Below are 22,474 nucleotides of genomic sequence, written 5' to 3'. Positions count from 1 at the left end.
TAGAATAAGAACCACTTCATATAAATTGATAAAAATTGTTGCAAATATAGTATATGGCCGCACCAAACTTTAGAAAAAAATTTCAGTTGGATAGGTTTACGGGTTAAGGATTTAATGCAATTTTAGTTTATATTTTGTTCATTTTTTGCTACTTAGACTTCAAAACGTTATAGATTAAGAAAATAGTGACTTAGCTTATGTATTGCATGAAAATATCAGCATCTAAGGTATAAACTACATCAGAATGTATGAAAATGTTGAAAAAATGGTTGAAAAGCTTTAACAAAGATAACTTCATAAAAAATATATAAAAATTTAGGTAACTAAAATAATTGACAAATAAAAAGTTTAAAGGGCCAGTCAGAGGAGAATCTTACGAAAAGGAGAATAGACCTTTGAAGAGCAGTGAAAATATTTTGTAGGAATGTGTTATCAAATGAAATCTTATCTAAAATATCAACAAGTATGAAAAGTGCCATTAATTTAAATAACTATTTCCTTTAAAGGAAAAAATTATGTAAGAATTATTTCCTGATAATTTAAGGAATTTTTTCTTTAATTTTAATTGTTTGTAGTCAATAATATTTGTAATATGTTAATGGATTATTATACAATATACATTCAGGTTAAGTTTTGATTTAGTGAATTGCCACAATCCCAAACCAAGTAAAGGTTCACGAAGAAAATCAAAAATTTGTGTGCTTGCTCTATCTGAAATGTTTAAGCTTTCCAAGCAGATCGAATATGCCAACTGTAAGAGACAAAGATCAATATAAGTGATTCTCTGGTACCTCAAGGACTCCGCAAATTGTGTAGAACAATTTTGCTCAGAAAATAAGAGGGGAAAGAAGTTATACTACCTCCTTTGTTTAATTTTAATTCAATACAAGTGAGACCTGAAACAAGAGGCACGATGTGTTATTGCCTAATCTGCCAAATTGGTAGTTCAAAGCTGGAAGAAAAACATCCTCTTAAGGAGCAAACAACTATTGAGGAAGAACCAAAGTTACATTGCAGCATATGCCTCTGCCCCTCAAGAAAAGGTTTGCCCCACCAATACTCTCAAATAAAGTTCAGGAAAAACCTTCAATCTTTAGCAACAAAAGATTCCAGAGCACCCAAACAAATTGCATCTTGAGTTATTTCCAATGAAGAATTATCCCCTGAAGGAACTATTGGTCTTGCTAAACCATATGGTGGGCTTCCATCTACAATTACCCGAGGTACCCGAGGTTTTTACTTTAATAACTTTTACATACATACTCAAAAAAAATCTTTAAATCAAGATAGGTTTCGGGAAGTATATTTTTAACAAGTTTCTAATCACTTTAAAAATGAATAATTTGAAAGCTTTAAACAAACTTTCTAAAAAAATTGAATATAGAGATAAAATATGTATGTTTTGGTTTCAGGTCAAAGTAGTGTCCAGCCACTATCAAGCGCTCCAAAATTAACCACTCTAGCTCTTGTAAATGTACAATTAAATGTGAGACTATCAAACAATGGATTGATAGTCACGCATTTAAAACTGGTCAGAACTGTAAGCCAAACATCAAGCAGTAAAATGGCAGACCCAATTTTTTATAAGAATTTCTTAAGAGCAGGTCAACACTTGAGTGATTTCCTCACCTGCAGTAACTAGCTTACAAATTACCAATGGAAAAGGAAATTCTGTTAGAGTTGGGGTTGTTGCTTACTGCAATGATTAATCAAGTCTTGTGAACCATGTTGTTCAATCTTGCAAAATTTTTGGTGAATATTTTGTTAAGCTCGGAATTGATGGTGGTAAAAGAATTCTCAAGTTTTGTCTAAGAATTGTTGATACTGCATTAAGAATTGATACCAGCTCACCGCCTCAAAAAAAACTTCACTCAAAGGACTGGCAAAGACACTGGAGAAAAGCAACAAATTCTTGTTGCAGTATCAAAAGATTGCCAGAAACTCATTCCAACATTGAACAAATTTGGTCACTGATTAATGCAAATGGAGTTAAACTAATTTTGGCTTACAATATGAAAGTTGCAACTATAGTTTGTGATCTTCAAACCCATTCAAGTATGCACCCTTGTACATGGTGTGACGTCAAATCGGAGTGTCTTGCCAAATCTAGGCTCAATCAAATCTAACCTGAAGCCTTTTTAGTAATCTGACAGAATTGTTGCTCGTGCAAAGTATTTTAGCAATTTCATTTGAAAGCTGATCATCAGTGGGCTTTCAAATATATATCAGGGATGCGGAGTACCAAAAAACACTCCGGATTTAAAAGTCACAAAAAGATTACTTCTTTCTAGTTTTTGGTATACAGGAGCTTTGAAAATATAAAAAAGCTTATGGGCTACTAATGGGGGAATAAATCAAGACTTAAGGGTCAGAATAACAATTAATTTTTGAACCCGGAGCCCTTTGGTATAATGGTGGCAAGAACTCGGGGCTTAAAAACAATAAGTTGCAAGTCATTGAATATCATAAATTTTTTTCTTATAGCAAATCATTAATCAACATGTTTGGAGCTTCTGGACACCAGAGACCATGAAAAAATAAAGTTATAAAGCCGCAGTTCTTTTGGGACTCCGAGTCTCTGATATATATTATATATATAAATATATATATATTATATATATAAATATATATATATTTATATATATAAATATATTTAAACATATATATATATATATATTTAAACATATATATATATATACCTATATATATATATATATATATATATATATATATATATATATATATATATATATATATATATATATATATATATATATATATATATATATGTATATGTATATATATATATATATTTATATATAAAAATATATTTAAACATATATATATATATATATATATATATATGTATATATATATATATATATATATGTATATGTATATATATATATATATATATTTATATATAAAAATATATTTAAACATATATATATATATACCTATATATATATATATATATATATATATATAATATATATATAAATATTATATATGTATAATTGAATGCAGTTGTGTAAAAGTTGTCAACTCCACGATTAAAGTTTGACATACAGTAAACTCTCAATATCTTGAATACTTGAGTATCTCGAACTTTTTTAGCAGTCCCATGGATGTACTAGTTTAGGCTAAAATTATCTCGATATCTCGAACCTTCATATCTCGAACTTTTTAGTATCTTGAACAATATTTTCAGCCCACAGGGCAATTTTCTCTCATCATCTCGAACTTTTAAACAATTATTTTTCAAGAAATGTTTTAATAACATTTAATTTTTTTAAATTACAATTTTCGAAAAGAAACTTTTTTAAATTCGATTTTTAAATTTGATTTTTTTTAAGAATCGAATCTCTGAAAAGTATTCCTTCAATATATAGTAATTTATTGTTTTTGTCAAACGCAATAAGGGATGTCTAACAAAGAGGTTGCCCAAAAGTATGGAGTCCCAAAGAACACATTATCAACCTGGATTAAAAATAAAACCAAGTTACTAACCTTACTGGAAAAAAATGGCACAAAATCTAAATGGAAGAAACTTTGTAGTGGTAATTTCGAAAATGTAGACAAGGCCATATACACATGGTTTGTTGCAAAAAGAAGTCAACAAGTACCAATTGATGGTATCATACTGAAAGAAAAGGCACTAAAATTTGCAGAAGCATTAGGAGAATTGGATTTTAAAGCATCTGATTGTTGGTTCTATAATTGGAAAGAAAGGTCAGTTAAATTTTGTCAAATTTTGTACAACTTAAACATGAACAGATAAACATGTATCTGTTTATATTTAATTTATTTAATTTTTTAAATGTGTAATTAAAATTCAATTATTCTATTAACTAATTATTCCTATTTTTAGGACTGGCATCACCTTTAAAATAATCTCAAGCCAAAGTGCCGCCGTGATGAATGATATGACTGCTTCATGGAATGAAACTACACTTCCAACATTGCTTTTTATTACAAACTTGAAAACATTTTCTTTGCTGATCAGTTTACTAAAATAGTCTGACTATTAAGTCAGACTATTTTAGACTTTACCAAAGCCTACCAAAAAAATCATACCATTTATCAAGAGAAAAATGTTTCAGGGGAAAAAATAGTAAAGTCAGACTAACAGGCATGGCAGCAGGGGGTGCAATGGGAGAAAAATTACCTATGTTTGCTATTAGAAAATCTAAAAACCCACGATGTTTTAAGCACATTAAACAACTTTCTTCCACATATAAAAATTAGCTAAAAAGTTGGATGACCGGAGACCTTTTTACAAAATGGGTAAAGAGACTTGACTCATATTTTCGTGCTTAAGACAGGAAAGTAGCACTCTTGGTAAATATCTGTTCTACCCACCCACACATTGAAGGGCTAAGCAACATCAACCTAATATTTCCCCTTCCTCCCTAACACCACATCTGTCCTTCAGCCCAAGATCAAGGTGTAATACGAAGTCTTAAAGCTCATTATTGTCACAAAATTGTGCATTTGTGTATTAAGGCTGTCAATAATAACAAACCCCTGCCAAAAATGTCTATACTTCAAGCAATGAAAGATCTTGTTTCTTCGTGGAATGCTGTGTCAAAGGAGACTGGCATCAACTGCTTTAAAAAAGCTGGTATCAACAAAACAAACAAAAGTATTGAAGAAGCTGATGATGATCATCCTTTTAAATTTTTGACAGAAGAACTTAACCATTTGCGAGAGTTAGATACTAGTGCCTTCCAAGATGATCTCTCAGCAGAATCTTACATTGGCTTAGATTGTAATGTAGTAACCACTGGTACACTTGCTACTGATGCTGAAATCATTGCTCAGATTTTAGACCCTAATTTTGAAAACAACGATAATGAAGTTGAAGATAGCGTTGGTAACAATAATGAAGTTGAAGATAGCAAAGGTATTGACGTCGAAGCCCTGCCAAGCCCACCTGATAAAATTCAATTAGAAAATGCTTTTGAAATAATTCAAAATGCTTCGCTACAGCTCAAAATGCGGAAATGAAATACATTCCCTAGCACTAAAACTTGAGAATTTAATAAAGATAGAAAAGATGGATAATTTGAAGCAATATCAGATAACAGATTTTTTTCCAAAAGTTGTAGTATTTGTTGTTAATGATTTTTGTCAGAAAAATAACTTGTTTCAATGAAAGTCGGGCGATTTCAACCCTTCTCTTAATATCTCGAACTCTCGATATCTCAAATTTTTTTTCCGGTCCTCTTAGTGTTCGAGATATTGAGAGTCAACTGTATTCACTTGTGATATTTCATCTTTTAGCTGTCTTGAGACATTTTTTATATTGGTTGTTAGAAAGTGTTCATTTCCTCTTTTTTTAATGATCGTTAGCATCTCTTCCAATGTTGAATAAACTTCAAAGCAATATATCTTGTTTCCTTCTATACTTTTAATTCTTTTATTAAATACATGCTATTAGGCTGTGAACAAAAAATAAGTAAACTTCACACAAAGGATGATTAAAAAAAGCTAAAATGGTTTTTGGAGCTTTTTCCTTTGAAAGAAAAGGTGATTTTAACCCAATAAAAATAAAAGTATTTGTTCTACTGCAAATTGCAATGAAACTTAAATGTGTACAAATGAAACTTAAGCGTACTTAAATGTGACAAAAATATTTTGATATTGTATTCGCATAAAACCGCATAAGTCTTGACAGTATAAATTTAAATATTTTAAAAACTATAGCCTCAATATCGTAAAATAGTCTCTGCCGCAAATTGTATTGTGTTATGCATGATGTGCAACCGAGCAACCTATACCTAGCATATATGATTTTTTTAAACTGTAGTAAATATTACAAGTACTGTTTCTATGATTACCGCTGATATTTGTACTTGTTTTATCAGCGCAGAAAGCTACACATTTATTTAAATCTAGTCTAAATTCTTTTAAAGTTTCAATACAAAAGTTAATGATTATTGAGGCTGTTTCATTGGGCAAAACAAAAACCTTTAACAACTTAAATTGTATTCCTTTATACATATCAAAATGTTGAATGCAAAAAGAAAAAAGCAGAACCCTGATTACTAGCATCTGTTGCGATTCCAAAAAAATTGTTTCGTTCAACAACTGTTTAATGTTTTGAAAAAAATGTGGAGCAATAAATTATTTAATTGAGACATCGGTTTTGATTTGTGCTGCCAAAAATTTAGTTGCAATTATTGAATCTTAATACATAACTTTTATTAACTCATTGTTGCAACCTGTACTATGAAAAGAATAATGATGTTTGATTGTGTGATATGCATTGGTCAATTCCATTAAATATATCTTGCACTCTTCATTGGAGCTCTGAAGCACAAGGAGGCTACTTAATTGTGGTTAGCTAGGTTTAATAAAAAAAGAACTTTTTTTGAACAACTTCCATTTTTCTTTAATATCATCCAGTACACCGTATAAAGATGGCATATAATATATATATATATATATATATATATATATATATATATATATATATATATATATATATATATATATATATATAATATATATATATATATATATATATATATATATATTCATTACCTCACCTCAACTGTTGCCAATTTTAGAAACTCTTGAATAACAATGACTAAAAAGTTAAATTCTTTCTTTTGAAATATTTTTTGGCTATATAAGTTCCCATTTAATTTTATAATAAATGATATAAGCCGAACATATATATTATATTTTTTTAGCTTGTATGTCAATTTTGTAAAACAATTAAGAACATTAACTTTATAACAAGCACGTAATAAGGGGTATTTTATAACAAGCTCATGGTAAAATCTCTATGCTGCAGCTTAGTTAGCACCATATATTATTGCCTACCCCCCTCTAATAATAATTTTACAAAAAGACGATCTTAAAAAAATACTTTTTTAGTTAAATAAATCAATTGCTACTTAAAGGAAACAATTTTTATATTTAAAAATTTTTAAAAATTTTAACTGAAAAAATTATCATGGTGGTTAATATACGGAGCCTAAATGGAAGACTTAGAACACCATTTACTTTTTTCCGTTTTAAAACTGGCTGTTTAGAGTTTCTTTTTTAACGGACACTCAAATTCTCCATTAGTTTAACAGAAAGATGTGAATACGGCTACTGAACAGTCAGCATCTTTAAAGAACTGCTAACATAATTCAATTTATTAGATTAGGCAGCAAAAACCATACCTTACGATTTAAAATGAACATTTCAACCATTTTAATCCTTAAATGTTAGTAATTATAGATTTTACTGTTGCATGTAAAAATATTGAAGAGTATTTAAATAAAATAGTATATTAAGCTACTTTGTAATAGTATATAAGCTTTGTAATAGTATATAAGCTACTTTGAATAAATTGTTTGTGGAAAATTTCAAAGACCATGTCTTACAATTTAATCAGATTCTATTTGATGGTAATACAAAAAATAGGGTTTATATAGTTATTTTTTCACTTCATTTTGAATGTTAATGATTTTAAGAAGGTTTCAAGGGTCAATAAAAATTCTTTCAACAAAAACGGTTTGTTTTTGTTTTACCAACAGTATATACGCCAGGTTTTGCACTTTTTTAGCACTTCTTTTTTTTTCATTTTGGCAGTAGTTTATACTTTAGGAAATGTTAAGATATTTACGCTATGCTTAAGCCAATTCAAACCTTCAAATGGCTAATCAATATTTTTGTCTATAGAATGAAAATGGTAAATGTAGCAATAAAACAATTATAATAAAAATTGTTGATATTACATAGTAGAACACTTATGTAACCTTTAATTTGAAAATAGTGATCGAATATCACAGTAATCAATAACTTATTAAGGTCTAAGTAACAAAAAACTTACAAAAAATTAACTAAAACTGCCATAAATCCTTAACTAGCAATCCAGTCCGACTGAAATTTTATCTAGAGATTGGTGTGGCCAAATGCTACATAAGAGTTTGGTGTGGCCAGAGTAGATTTTGGTATGGCCAAATGCTACATAAGAGTTTGGTGTGGCCAGAGTAGAGTTTGGTGTTGTCAAATGCTACATAAGAGTTTGGTGTGGCCAGAGTAGAGTTTGGTGTGGCCAAATGCTACATAAGAGTTTGGTGTGGCCAGAGTAGAGTTTGGTGTGGCCAAATGCTACATAAGAGTTTGGTGTAGCTAAATGCTACAACTTTTAAGAAACAACTTTTATCAAATTATATATAGTGGTTCTCATTCTACAGGTGTTTTTATTGCTGAACAGTCAAAATTTCACTTAATTTGAACATTCAAACTAAATTATATTCCTCAGACAAAATTAAAAGATTTCAAAATTTCCACCACAGGGTACCATGATTAGTATGCTTTCACCCCATATAAGTGGACTTTTTGGATCAGCTAGTTTGGCATTATCAAGATCGGTGCTAACCACGGTGGGTTTTATTCTTTTAATTTTATATTTGTTTTTAAAGAGAAAGCTTATTTACAGAAGAAATTATAAGCTATTGTATAAAGTGTTATCTGAAGTGAAAAAAATAAATGTAAGTAAGCCGATTTTAAAGAACTTAATAAATTTTCTTTTGATGGGGGAAAGAAAAACTAATGTACACAGAGATAGTTAGGTTAGGGGTTGTCCATAAATAACGTGCTGCAATTTTTGACTGATTTTAACCCCCTAACCCCCCTCAGCACAATATCATAACTCTTGTAAAAAGTTCAACATGAGTGTTCACAAAACCACTAATCCCTCCCCCTCCTCCTACAGCCTGACATCAAAAGATGGTGTAATCTTTGTGCATGAAAAAAATAGCTATTTTAAAGATACTTTAGGTATTGGTCCATTGGTGATTCTTTGAAAGTGCTTACATATGGAACTAGTGTTGTAACAAAGCACCATGTAAAATTCAAAATCATTAGCATAATTTGAATTTGTGAATGCAGGAAATACTTTCATTTTTCTATCAATTTAAACATTCTTGTTTTTTCTGTGATAACTTTTTAGTTTTGTGTTTTTATTTTCCTATTCTAACAGATATGCTTTTATTGATGACATTCATAAATTTTACTATTTTGACTGTCATTATAAAGGACATATTTACAAAATAGCAGTTTTAATTGATTATGAAAACCTTACAGAAGAAAATACCTAAGTAAGTATTCCTGATATCAGAAACTCCTCTTATACAATATTAAAAAATACATAAAGACATGAAGAATGTTAAGAGAGGAGGAGAGCTATTTTGAAATACATTATCAAAGCCAAAGAATATATGGTGTATATCTTGCAGAAGAAGAAGCAGCATTAAAATAGGTTATTGATTTTCATGTTTCAATTTGATGTGTACTGGCATAATTGACAAAAATCAAAATAAATTTCTACTTTCTGAATTTAGTTTAGAATTTACCATGTGAAATTATGTTAAAGAAAAAGTTGCTTAAGTCGTAAACAAGAAAAAAAAATGGTTCTAAAACAAACAAACAAACAAACAAACAAAGGATAAGAAAATATTAATTATAATATTTTCTTATCCTTTAAGAAAATACACATTAAAGAATATAGGACCACTGCCTGTCTTGTATGTATCTTTTAAAAAAGGTATTGAAAAAATTTTTAAAGCGGAGAATATTCTTTAAACTGCAGAAGTGTTCAAAATCAAACTTTACAAAGCTACTTCCAATGAAGCCTTAAATAAATTACAGCATGTATAATATTCTCAGATAATTTTACTGAAGTGTGTTTATTGTAATCTTTGCTGTTTTATTTAAAAAATAAGGTTGCAAAGATATTTATTTTTATTGTTATTACTAGCAATATTCAAAATAATTTTTTCTCTCTAACTTAGAGTTTTAACATTTTGCAGAGCATAAGAAAAAACCTAACTTCAGTTGAAGATGTTATATCGTAAAACATGAATTTAACTGTTAAAAAAATTTGAATACATGGTATTTGTGTGGATATTTATTTAGCTGAAGTATAAATATTAAACCTAATCCAGGATCCAGATCAAACCCCGAATTTATAATCTATTTCACTAAAAATCAATGTTTATTAAATAATTTTAATAACTGCACATTATATAATAAAAAAAGTATTTTATCATTATTTTAATATAAACCACTATTTCGATTTAATTCATCTGATTTTTCTTAGCAGAAGCCTTGTTTTTCAAATTTGATGTTTTAGAATTAAAGGGTGGGAAAATTTTGTAAAATTATCAATTAAAAAAATAATAAAGAGGAAAAGCCTTTTTAACCCTAGCGACTTTCGGTCTTGGAGAGATGTAATATCAACCTTAGGAAGATGAATATAAATAGATTTTTTGTCGAACATTATTTATATATTTATGGCTTTTGTATATCTGTTATTTATATATTTGTATATTTGTTATTTATACTTTTGTGTATTAATTATTTATATATTTGTATATTTCTTGTTTATGCTTATGTATATTTGTTATTTATATATTTGTAATAAAAATATTTTGTCTGAAATAAATGTCTAAAATTATTATAAACGTCAAAATAACAAAATAACTATTTTAACTTTTCTGTAGTAAAAATTTCTTAATTATTAGGGTTTAATATAATTCTCATGAATATCTCAAAAATTTTTGAATAATTATGTTAATATATACATAATAGTGTTGAAATCAACATACCAAACCACTGCTGAGAATATAGAAGTCATCAAGACTAAGAAGGGAACCAGGATATGAAGCAAAACTCTGTTCATTTCCAGGGATCAAGTTACCTTATCAAAAAAAAAATTTAGTTGGACTAATCATATAATATTATAATACAGAACTTAATACAGAACACAAAAGATTAAACTCATAATAGAGCTTTTTAAAAAAAATAGAACTTAGATAAAAAGCGTTTTGTTATTTTTTTTAATAATTTGATTTGTATTAAACTAATGTTTTATATGTTTGAGAACTGCTTTTTTTGGTGTTTCCGATGTTGTTTGTTCAACTTTTTATCTTGCTTTTAAAATTTGTATATCTATGAAAGTAATATTAAACCAGTTCATTATACGTGCGCTACCAAAGAGGCTACATTAGCAGACAAGTTCTATAAAATATTTATTTTTGTAAAAGGGCATTTGTTATCTGGGCCTAATTAACTCTTTAAAAGTAAAAGTTATCATTTGCACTATAAAAAGTTACAAGTTTTTCTTAAAAACAGCAAACTTATTAACCATAAATAAAAACCCAGGTCAAGCTTTAGATAAATTCAGTACTAATCTCAGAAGGCTTCTTCACACATAGCAAACTTTATGTTTGCTATATATTTAAGAACAAGTTTGTCTATTTTTTGTTTTTTAAAAGTTGGTAAACATTAGAAGATTTATGAGATGAAATGAAATATTTTATTGTTGTTGTGTTAATATCTCTTATTGTTTTAGTTAAAAAAAAGTTAAAAATGAATAAACTAATTGTAAACATTTATCCTTCAAGTTCATAAAAATTTTATTAACATATTGATCATTGTGTAACATTACAACAATGGACAAACCTCTACGACCTGCAAGATTTGAAACACTTCCAAACACATCATCAAGTAACCAAGAACTTAAACAATGATTAAGAACTTTAGAATATTTTTAAGACATTTTACCTCAAGAAAAATTTGACAATACATCAGTGAATGTAATACCTATGCTACTCTGCTATAGAAATATTGACTTATCTATACATTAAACCATTTAACACTAAATTTGCTTGACATTTAGCAACATGTCAACAGAAATCAGGTAAATCATTCAATGATTATATCCAAGAACATAAAATACTTGTCAAAGATTGTAACTTTAAAGCAGTTACTGCATTACAATACCAGGAAATAGCAATTCGGGACTCCTTTATCAGTGATATAGCTTATAATAAAATCTTTCAACAACTCCTCAAAAATAGAGGTATGGTTATGTTTGATAAGCTTACGAATCTGCTCAAAAACATTTGAAAGAATATCTTTCCTCAGTTAATTAAAAACTGAATAATTTTTAATGAATTTTACAATATATATATATATATATATATATATATATATATATATATATATATATATATATATATATATATATATATATATATATATATATATATACGGACAACATCTAAGGGTTCTATATATATATATATATATATATATATATATATATATATATATTTATATATATATATATATATATATATATATATATATATATATCTATATATATATATATATATATATATATATATATATATATATATATATATATATATATATAGAACCCTTAGATGTTGTCCGAAAGTTTTTTCCATCTTTTGTTGACAAAAAGTAAAAATTAAAATGCAACACCGGAAATATTTTTTTTTATTAATTGATAGACTGCCTGCCCCAACCAAACCCTCAGTCGATGTAGCAGCACTCCCTTGCCGGTCAGGCTATTTGTCAGTCGATGTAGCAGCACTCCCTTGCGAGTCAGGCTATTTGTCAGTCGATGTAGCAGCACTCCCTTGCGAGTCAAGCTATAAGATAGTCGATGTAGCAGCACTCCCTCGCGAGTCAGGCTATAAGATAGTCGATGTAGCAACACTCCGCGCATAATTTACAGTAAAAAAAAAAAAAACATTTTATTAAAAAAATTAAAAATAAAAACATTGTTTATATTGTTAAAAACATTCCGAATGTTTTTAAAACATTCTGGTCAATTAAAGTCAAAAGTAACTAAAAGTAACGTATGTGTTGGCGTAAGAATCACTTTTTTCCTTCCGCTCTTCCCAAAGACAACAAACTATAGATCTATATATATATATATATATATATATATATATATATATATATATATATATATATATATATATATATATATATATATATATATATATATATATATATATATATATATATATATATATATATATATATATATATATATATATATATATTTATATTTATATTTATATATACATGGAATGTTTTAATAGAGTAATCAAAGTTTACTTTCTCCATCGTGCAGATGACTTTGAATGCAGTGCTTAACTGAACGGAGCATATATATTGTGATTGGTTTAATACTATATTAAAACAAAAAGTTCTTGATTGTAGAAAAGTGTAAAATAATTTAGAAATTTTATTTAAATTTTAAAATTATATTAGCATTGTACAATTAAAAAAACAACAACTTATGGGACTTGAAGTTTCATGCCTTTTAGGCAATCATCAGCCATAAAATACAAACTCATAAATCAAGAAAAACCATTTTAAACAATTACAAATACATTGGAATGAGCTCAGACAACTCAATAGTGACGTTGGATCTAATGAATTAGAAAATAAGATATAATAATGGTTGTTTAATCACCAGTATCCAAAGAGGACAAGAAAATTTTGTTTTTGAGTCTGAACATAAAAACCATTTTTCCCTGTTTGTTAAGTAAGTTTGTGCCTTTATAAACTAAGATTTCAAATTTCTCAATTGACACAATGTTTGACAAAAATAAATTTTTCATCTTTGTAGAGCAAAAAGGTAGAAACTGGTGAAACTTACATTTTCAGAATGAATAAAGTTTGTTTAGTAACTAAATTTTTTCAATTCTGTGCATAATTTAATGTCTAACTTTATTTTTGGATCATGTGACTAATATCTACCGCTCTTTGTTTACTTTGTTGATCTATTAGATGATATTTAAATGAAAGTAAATTGGAAACTGACAAAAATTTGTGCAAAGTTTTTGGGAGTTTCTCATGCCTGCCTTTTGAAAATAGTGGTTTAAAAACATCTGAAAAATAAATAACTTCAACAAAAAATTTCTATAGAAGGGCATAAACTTTTTTTAATATTTTTTTTTTTTTGAATATACACCTTTTTTAATATACAAGTTAAAAGCAACGATTGACTTTTTTGCAACATTTAAATATTTATAATGGCAATACTCTACTTGATAAAATCAATCAAATTAACGCATCTTAACATGAGAACTTTAGAAGAGTTATCCTTGTTATTAGCATATCTAATTAACATTACAGCAGTCAAACTAGTTTTGTATTAGTTGTTATTAAGAATTAGGAAGTAAATTAAAATATCTAATTTACAATAAACTATTGAAACAATGTAATAAATAAAAACCTTGTTCATCATGAAAAGTAAAATTATAATATTTGAAAATTCGGAGCATTGTGTTGTAGCTGAACCATGTGACATGAGAAATAGCTAGATCACTATTATTTGGAAACAACTTTACCAAAGCTGAGCAAGAACCAAATTTTTTTAAAGACTTCTTCCCAAGTCGTTTCTCAAGATCAAAAAGGTCACCATATAATTGTAACATTCTAAAATTGAAAATAACAACTTAAAATACTAAACTAATGGTCTCTCTAAGTCTCTCCTTTCTATTCACTTTATTTAATTTTTTAATTATGACAACTAAAAAAAAAGTTAAACTTCAAAAACCTGCCTGACATTTAATAAAGTTAAACTAGGTTCAGTTTTGCTTTCAAGATACCCGTTAAGTAATCCCTCGAGTTGTTTATTAACAAGAACAACCTAAAAAAAATTTTGATTATTGATAAAGTGTAATTAAAAAAATTATATATAATATAGTATAATAAAATGTAATATATATAATACAAAATATATATTATATAATAATAATAATAATAATAATGATAATAATAATAATGATAATGTTAATCAAAACTATAGTAATTATAATAATAATATATAAATACAAATAGAAATTTTCATTTCTTAAAATAAATATTACTAAACAAATTTCAAAGTATAAACAGCAACTTGCAATAAATAAATAAATAAAGCACTAATCATAACTAAATAATATACTCAAGTTAATGAACCTGTTGCCAGTATGAACTCTTTGCATTTTCTTTTATCTCTAGTTGTTGTGACATCCATTTTGAATTTTCATTTAAAAAATCTTCAAGTTTTTTGCAATACTCTTTTTCATTAACACAGTAATCATTTAAAGTGTTCATATAATTCATGCTGATTTGATCAGATGTTAAGAAGCCTTCAGCCATACCAGCAGCTTCAGCTTGCAATATATCACTGTATTTTCCATTTGTGCTCACGTACAACTTTGACCAGCTTTAAAATAAAATAACTTTTTTCAAAACAATCATTATTTTATTTATTATTATTTTTTATGAACTTTTCGTTATTATTAAAACCAACAATGTGAGAAACAATATTAGCTATACTTAATATATAAAAAATGATACTTTGCTTAAGTTTATAACTAATATTTATTTATATTATTAATTAATGGAACTTTCTTGCTAGTCACAGTGCCCCAAAAAAACCATCAGGCTTTATGTTGTTTGATTTGAATTAAAACTTCTAATTAAGCGTTCTTGTTTTATAAATAAAAAAAATATAAAAAACTGAATATATATATATATTTAAATACACTTTATTCTTTTTTAGTTAATGAACTTCATTATTTATGCTATTAAATCTAGCATATTTATTTTTATATAATATAGCTATCATCTTAAAAATTTTATATAATTTTGCTTTATTTGAGAGTCAACATGATACACTTTGGAAGAATTTTTTTTTAATATATTAGGAACTCGTTATATGTTCAAGGGTCTTGGGGAATCCCTAAAAATACTTTATATTCACAAATTTTTTTAAACCAGTGCTTTTTTATCATATAGAACACACTAGGGGTGCCAGCATATATTATTTACAAATATTATGTTTTTGGACACCCTAATATGTATATATATATATATATATATATATATATATATATATATATATATATATATATATATATATATATATATATATATATATATATATATAAATATATATATATACATATATATATATATATATATATATACATATATATATATATATATATATATATATATATATATATATATATATATATATATATATATATATATATATATATGTATATATATATATATATATATATATATATATATATATGTATCTATATATATATATATATATATATATATATATATATATATATATATATATATATATATATATGTATATATATATATATATATATATATATATATATATATATATATATATGAATATATATATATATATATATGTATATATATGTGTATATATATATACATATATATATATATATATGTATATATATATATATATATATATATATATATATATATATATATATTATATATATATATATATATATATATATATATATAATGGTAATTTAGCGGTAGATATAAGTGAATTATTTTGTGATAAAAATGATAATGAAGAGATTTATACAGTAAGATCATGCAAGCTATGCAGAAACTGCATTGTATGCTGTCATATATTTTTTCAAAATTTTCATTTAGGTAACCAAATTTATTTTTAGTTTACAAAATTGTTATTACTTTATTATCAACACAAGTATTTTGTGAAAGATATTTTAAGTTAAAATATGTTAAAATGTTAAAAATACTTGCTTAATTAATATTTATGTAATAGTTTTCAGTTATCAAACATTGATTTTTGTTGCAATTATTTTTAAAAAAAACTCTATTTCATTATTTTAATAAATATGTTAATAAATCATTTTGTTTAGAGTATGGTCTTACAAGACAACTTTTAATATAATAAACAGCCAACTACGCTAAATTATATGGATTTTAGGGAAAGCAGAATAATATCGAAAACAAATTGCTCGAAAAACCGACTAATATCGAAATTTTTTTAATCAAAACGTTTCACTATGTATTTTGGGGTGGCCAAAATACAAAAAAAAGTTGTCTTAGATTTTTGAAAACTAAATTCCTACTGCTTTGAAATACTCAGATTAAGGAAAATACAAAATATTTTTACTCTGATGATAGTAATCCCAGAGATAGTGACCCTCAAAGTCAAAAATGGTTGCCAAATTTAAGTTTTCAAAAAAAATAATGTGTTTTTGTTTTTCTTACAGTGTTTCGTGAATAATTTTTTTTTTCTGCTTATTTGTTTATATATTAAAGAGTATCAAATTATATACGTCTTAAGACGCTCAAAAAAAAAATTTTCTTTTACAATTTTCATGATGTTTTAAGCCGAAAACTAGTATATCAAAAAAAAAATCTTTTTTCAAATCCATGCTTTATGCAAGCAGAATTCTATTGGGCCTAGAAATTCTTTTTTTGTTATCTTTTTTGTTAGAAGGAAAAATTACTGTTTTTTTTTTTTTTTAAATTTAAAAATTACTGTTTTTACTAAATTTTTGTTTTTTAACTTAATAACTTAAAACAATAGGTTTTTAACTTAATAACTTAAGACTTATTACTTAATAACTTAAAACAATAGGTTTTGAATCGCTGCGCTTTAATGTCTTCGAAACTGCAAATAATTTGCAAATCAATGATTTTTGTGACGTAATACGCAATTCATATCAAATATGGGAAAATACAAATTAAATTTTTGTTAACTTAATTAACTTTTTTTGGTCAAATTTTTCCATTTCCTTGTATTGTCATCGAAAATGATTAAGTGTGCAAAATTTGAGCAAAATTGGTTAAAAAAAAAGCTTTCAAAAATTGATTTCAAATTTTGTGGCACACAAACATAAATATATATATATATAGAAAGTAACCTTATATAAAGCATGGAAAAAAAGTTTAAATCATAACTTCCAACTTCCGTGAACTCGCAAAAAATTAAGTATCAAAAGGTATTGACCAAATTATTAATAAATAACGTGGAATGGAGTCTATTTTTAAGAAATTAAAAAACTAGGTGCGACTTTTTGCGACCATGTCAGAAATTTCTCTTTGAAGTTTGCGCTACCTGGATTATTGCCAATTTTTAATTTTTTGCTTTCCCAAGTGTTAATTGATCAAAAGTCTACATAAGACTTTGTATTCAATAATCAATTGAAAATGTTAGTTTATTATTGATAATTGACATTATTTTTAGGTAATTATTTGCATACGTGTTAAAATTCTATCCTTAAAATTAACATTCCACGCTTAAAATTAACATAATTAAAAAAAAAATTAAAAAGAACAAAACGTTATTTGAAAAGTTGTATTTGTGGAGCTACACCAACTGCAATGACTTGTTTGAAGATCTTTCTAAGTGGATTTACAGCAAAAAAAGGTACACTTATCTAAGGGATATCTCCGTTATATTATATAGTTATATAAGTTAACATAGATAAGAATTTTAGAGTGTCTTTTACATATTTCATACCGACTCGAATTCAAAAAATGGAGAGTTACCAAAGAACTTAAGACAGTATATGATAATAAAAAGAAATTTATCCAGCAATTAATGTTCAAAAGGAAGCATGTCCGAGTTGATTTTCCCGCAGTTAGTGGAGCAGGAACATCTACCACCGGAAATGTTTGCAGAAAAGCGTTCTCTGACCCAACATCTACCACCGGAAATGTTTGCAGAAAAGCGTTCTCTGACCCAAAAGAACTAAGCGAAATATTAGGGATTGATAAAACAATTATTAAAATGTTCAAAACTATCTTAATGGCATTAAATTGTCAGCAAACATTGAATCCAGAGTTATTTGAGCTATACTGTAAAACTGTATACCGTCGATATTTAAATCTGTATGTTTGGTATAAAATGGCGTCAACAGTTCACAAAGTTCTTGCACATGGAGCAGAAGTAATGATAAACTCGCCAGTTCCCTTTGGAGTTTTATCCGAGGAAGCATCTGAATGCCGAAACAAATATTACAGGCGACAGACTTAAAAAGAGAATATTTAAAAGTTTTTTAAATACTCTCTTTTTAAAAATTAAAACAAGTTTGTACCCTTTTGTAGAAGTACTAGTGTCCTCTTAGGTATTTATGACCTACACAGTTTACTAATTAGGTCTGTGAGGGTAATGTTTACAAGTTACCTGCTCCAACGAAACAATATAATTAATAATATAATTAGTGGTGCGGCTAGTTGTTCGGAGTTGTCCCTAAAAAAAAAATGTCATTAGGGCCCAAAAAATCTTAAAAATTTTACCTTCATTAAATTTAACTAAAAAAAATTAAAAATTTGTACTTTTATAAAAAAAACTCTTAAAACTGGGTCAAAACGCAGTGCCGTCCAGGTGTTTGAACTAAATAAGTTAATAAATTAGTTTAAATAACATAAAGATAAAAAAAAATTAATAAAAGTTAATACTTTCTTCAAAAATATTTTTGGCCACCCATTTGTATAAAATTACGACATAGTACGTTTTTTTGGCATTATTATCGAAAATTAATTTTAAGGACTTAATTCGAAAAAAAAATCGAAATTCATTCAAAAGGAATTATGTCGAAAATGCTTACACGGAATAATATCGAAACTTAGATTTAGGAATAGTATTAAAAAACTAGGAAAGAGGTAAAACAGTCGAGGAGTGTTGCTACATCGACTGACAAATAGGTAGAACATGCGAGGTGTGTTGTTATATCGACTGACAAATTTTTATTATTATTATTACTATTGTTATTGTTGTTATTATTGTTATTATTATTGTTATTATTATTATAGCTGTAGCCGTAAAATATATACACACAATATATAGATACAGTGACCAGCGAAAATACCCTATAAACAACCATTTTTATAAACATTCATTTCTAATTTTATCCCCAACCAGTGATCTAATCTAGTTTTAAAAGAAAGTACAGTTGAGTAGAAAGTTACTTGAACGGGTAGTTTGTCCCAGTATTTTGCTGATCTATTATTAGTTGGTTGTGTTTTGGAAGACAGTTTGAAACATATTCATGCCTTATTTCCAGATGGTGATCGTGTGACAAGAAGTCAATAAATTTTGGTGGGTATATATTATTAATTATATCAAATCAATATATTAGTTAAAAGTTTGGATACGATCGCATCGTAGGCGCCGAAACTCAAGTAATGGTAGATTTAGTCTTTTTAGTCTTTCATAGTATTGAAAATTTCTCAAGCTTAAAGCCCATTTTGTTGCTTTATGTTAAACAGATTCAACCAAAGCTACGTCAGTTTTTAAATACAGACACTGCATATTCAAGGTGTGGTCTTATAAACACTTATATAATTTGAGAGCCATTTTTTTATCTATTACATCTATCAATTATAGTTCACGATTTCAGTTTATTCTCTATTTCGATACTTATCCGAAAAGTCCCTTTTTGAACTTATTCTCTTTTGAGTTATTTCGACCTCATTCTGCTTTTCGTATTTTAGATACAATTTCTTTTTTTTTTTTACAATATCGGTTTTATTCTCTATTTCGATATTATTCCGGAAAGTCCCTTTTCGAGCTTATTTAGTTTGGCTGATTTCAATACAGTTACTACTACCCGATTTTTAGCCGAGTTGCTCCGAAACAAGAACAAACAAAGTCAAAACTTAACGAACAAAACTGCTGCTCGGAGAAACAAGTTGAGCGCGGTACTACTAGGGACGTAGTGGAGATTGAACTCTAAACTTCTCGCTTATAAATCGAGCGCTCTACCAAAACAAAACTACTTTGAAACTTTTATTTTTTTTTTTAATTTTTCTAAAACGCATAATCTTATGCTTTTCAAAATTTTAGTCTAAAATATGAAAAGTAAAAATTTACATTATAATTATTAATGAAAAAGAATTTTTTTAAACTGTTTATAGTAATACTGATGAAAAAATTATGTCGTACCCACTCTCATTCATGGAATTCTTAAAAGCAGCTTTTGCAACATAGTCTTCACTTGTATAATTTTTTATTACCAATGTATTCGATTTTTGATCAAGCACAACAGAAATATATCTATGTTTCTCAAGCAATAAATTTGGATTTCCAAAAACACCAAAAATTACAGAATAAACCGCTGCAAAAAATTTAAAATACATCTTTGATTTATACTTGTTTTTGAATTTAAACCATTTTCAGTAACTTTCAACAAGCTAATTTTCAACTATAAAAAAGTACAATTGCTCTCAATAATAAACAAAGCAATTGAACTGTCGAAATACAAACCGATTAAATACAAATATTTACAAAACGAATTTCGACTATGCAATCACAGTTATATAATATTATATCGGTTTGCTTATTACCCATCATCCTTCATTAAAAAATTATTATATTGTTGCATACATTAATTGCATACACAAGCAGGGGCGGATACAGACCATTCAGTATCGGTTGATCCTGACCATCTAGTTAGGGGGGAGATATTTATTTTATATGATTTTGGAGCAGGCAAGAGCAAAAATTGTAATTTAATTTCATATCATTTTTAAATGGTCTGTTTATTAAACCTAATTTACTTTTTTCTTTTTCAAACAACATGATGAGTTAAATGTAAAGTAATAAAAAAATTATTTTCAAATACTCTAAAGAGGGGCAATTGCATCCCTCATCCTCCTCACTAATGATCCGCCCTTGCACAGGGGCGAATGCCGCATTTTTGATGTTTGAGATGTTTGATATTGTTTTTGGGGTTAAACCAGCAGGTCGCTGATTTATGGTGTTGAAGGTAGATAACTTCCAGAGATACAAACTTTTATTTTGTAATACTGTTGCTGGTGTCAACGAGTTAACGTGTCAACGAGTCCCACTGTAAAAGAAAAAAATTTTTCGTATCTTAAACTACATTGAAGCTCATTCAAAACTAATATATCTTTAAAAAATTTCCAAACAAAATTCAGATATTCTTGAAATTGGTCTTTGGCAATATATTCAACTATTTTTCCGTTAGAAATTGGTTTAAACAACACTAACAAATAATTATTTATATATTTATTTATATTACAATCAATAATAATTGCCAAAAGACATGCTATACAAGTATTAGCTGATAAATCGATAACTTCCTCAAGCTCAGCTCACGGTGAATTTGAAAATCTTGCGTTTTTTTTTTAACTAATGTTACATCAAGGAAAAGGATGAGTTGATGCTACATTTTTAATTCAAAAAGTATATTTGTTAATTTCATATCAAAAAAACAAAAGCGTTGAATTGAAATTTTCAACTTTTATAAAATAAACTTAGATCTCGCCATGCACATTTTACAAACTTTTATTAGTCCAATGCTGATACATTTTCTCTTTTCCAAGCTTGATTTTTTCTCTTTAATCAGATGATGGTTTTGGGCAATATTACAGATGTTACAAACACAGAATGATTGATTTCTGGTTAGAATACTAAGTTCGACTTTAGATTAATCATACGGTTTACTCAGAATAATTTTCTTATTTCTTTTTCTTTATTTCCTTGGTCCAGTTTGACAAGCAATCTCATGTTTATAAGGATTTAAGTTTATCCTTTATCAAATATCATCAAGTTGTAAATATATAAATAATTGTTTTAAGATTTTGGATACTGTTTCTACTGAAAACAAAAAAATAAAAGAAGCGCTAAATTTTAATGGAAGTCTTAAAGTAAGACAACTACTCGTTAATTATAAATTTATCCAGAGTTACTAAACGGCGGAAATCTTCTCGTGTCCACTTTACTTCCACAGCGATTGGCTGCTGTGGAAGAAAAGTGGATATTTCATACACAGCTGTCTCTAACTTCTTCTGGAGGCGT

General features: G+C 26.9%; 1 protein-coding gene across 1 annotated transcript in view; it reads right to left on the bottom strand.

The window, feature by feature from the left end:
* Positions 1-20,879, bottom strand: part of LOC100211423 (putative phospholipase B-like 2) — a 47,612-nt gene extending 26,733 nt beyond the window's left edge. The window contains exons 1-5 of the mRNA XM_065808110.1: positions 20,597-20,879; positions 14,800-15,049; positions 14,400-14,488; positions 14,072-14,274; positions 10,617-10,708 (exon numbers count right to left, since the gene is read on the bottom strand). Coding sequence (XP_065664182.1) covers positions 10,617-10,708; positions 14,072-14,274; positions 14,400-14,488; positions 14,800-15,049; positions 20,597-20,790 — 828 coding nt within the window. The 5' untranslated portion in view covers positions 20,791-20,879. The remainder of the gene's footprint in view (positions 1-10,616; positions 10,709-14,071; positions 14,275-14,399; positions 14,489-14,799; positions 15,050-20,596) is intronic.
* Between the last annotated feature and the right edge of the window lie 1,595 nt (positions 20,880-22,474).

The sequence above is a fragment of the Hydra vulgaris genome, chromosome 10 (genome assembly GCF_038396675.1).
Source record: "Hydra vulgaris chromosome 10, alternate assembly HydraT2T_AEP".
Taxonomy (NCBI): Eukaryota; Metazoa; Cnidaria; class Hydrozoa; order Anthoathecata; family Hydridae; genus Hydra; species Hydra vulgaris.
Note: the sequence above shows the minus strand (reverse complement) of the source record. Positions and strands in the feature narration are given on the sequence as shown.